General features: G+C 28.3%; 1 protein-coding gene across 2 annotated transcripts in view; it reads right to left on the bottom strand.

Annotated features, from left to right (window-relative positions):
* Positions 1-1,144, bottom strand: part of LOC108968260 (cathepsin L1) — a 6,728-nt gene that overhangs the window by 2,185 nt on the left and 3,399 nt on the right. Inside the window, exon 2 of one of the 2 annotated variants that reach the window (XM_018932178.1) lies at positions 80-253. In XM_018932178.1, coding sequence (XP_018787723.1) covers positions 80-232 — 153 coding nt within the window. In that variant the 5' untranslated portion in view covers positions 233-253. The remainder of the gene's footprint in view (positions 1-79; positions 254-1,144) is intronic. The other variant, XM_018932179.1, reaches the window with a different exon arrangement.

The raw sequence follows: 1,144 nt of genomic DNA, 5'->3' as shown, positions 1-1,144 counted from the left end.
TATATTAATATTATTTATGTTTATTTCATACATTTTTTATAATAGAGAAACAAAATAATAAATAATATTAAGTATTTACCAAGAAGTCATCATGAGTTGAAGAATTCAGGTCGYTCAAGAAGTTGCTAAAACCGCTTCCTATATTCTTCGGAGCGTTGAATAAACTCGAAAATTGTGCCACAGTTAAAGCGAAAAGGAGGGGTAACAACCACACCGCCGAGCTGAAACGCATTTTGCCTAAAATTTMAAAAATCTGCCAAATATAAAGAATTAGCAAACATTTTTATTAAAAAAGTTTTATTAAAAAAAATCGCATAATTTATGAAGCCCATAAATTAGTTTTTTGCCAAAACATTTAATAAATGCTAATGAAGAGACCCGTTTCGAAGTACAGTAATCACTTGTTTTGGGTGGAAATAAAATAAGACAAAGATCATCGCTTTTTTCCGTTTCTAATCAATTATGTAAATATAGCAATATGCAAATGAGTCCGCGTGCCGAGCAAACAGTCGTATAAACGACACAAAAAAATATAAATTTCGAAACAATAAAAAATGAATGCATAATTGAAAACTGAAACAGTTATGTGTGCCATATTATACAATTTAGTGTTATATGTATATGTATGTATGTATGTATGTATATATGTATGTGTGGGTATAGTATTGTAATAACTATTACAAACGGGGATTTTGTTTTTTTAGTTTCAAAGAAAACATTAAAATTTTTTGTAATGTGAGACTAATTGTACTAAAGACCTCAACTATTAATAGATCCGCTAGTTTGTAATATTTCTATTTTATTTTCAGCGCATATTTCAGCAATTTGTATTTAATTATAACTTGTCATGCAACTTTTGAGCACCTTTTGGGATGTGTGAAAAGTCAGCTTGGACTTCAAAATCTACCGCCGTGAAAGAAAAATAAAAGAGAGATCTATGTACATATGTATATATGTATGTACATATGTACATTGCCAGAGGTAGGTAAAATGTATGTTTTTTTATCGGTATATACAAGATTACTGCTGATTTCACTTCAGATCGTCCTTAAATTTAAAAATTTAAAGTTTTATAAGAAAATTCCAAATTAGCTCCAGGCTATTTATTTTTCTTTTCACATTAATTTGTAAATTTTTTTGTAAA

The sequence above is a fragment of the Bactrocera latifrons genome, unplaced genomic scaffold, assembly GCF_001853355.1.
Source record: "Bactrocera latifrons isolate USDA-ARS-PBARC rearing strain unplaced genomic scaffold, ASM185335v1 scaffold_207, whole genome shotgun sequence".
NCBI lineage: Eukaryota > Metazoa > Arthropoda > Insecta > Diptera > Tephritidae > Bactrocera > Bactrocera latifrons.
The sequence above is the reverse complement of the archived record's forward strand: the minus strand, read 5'-3'. Positions and strand labels throughout refer to the sequence as shown.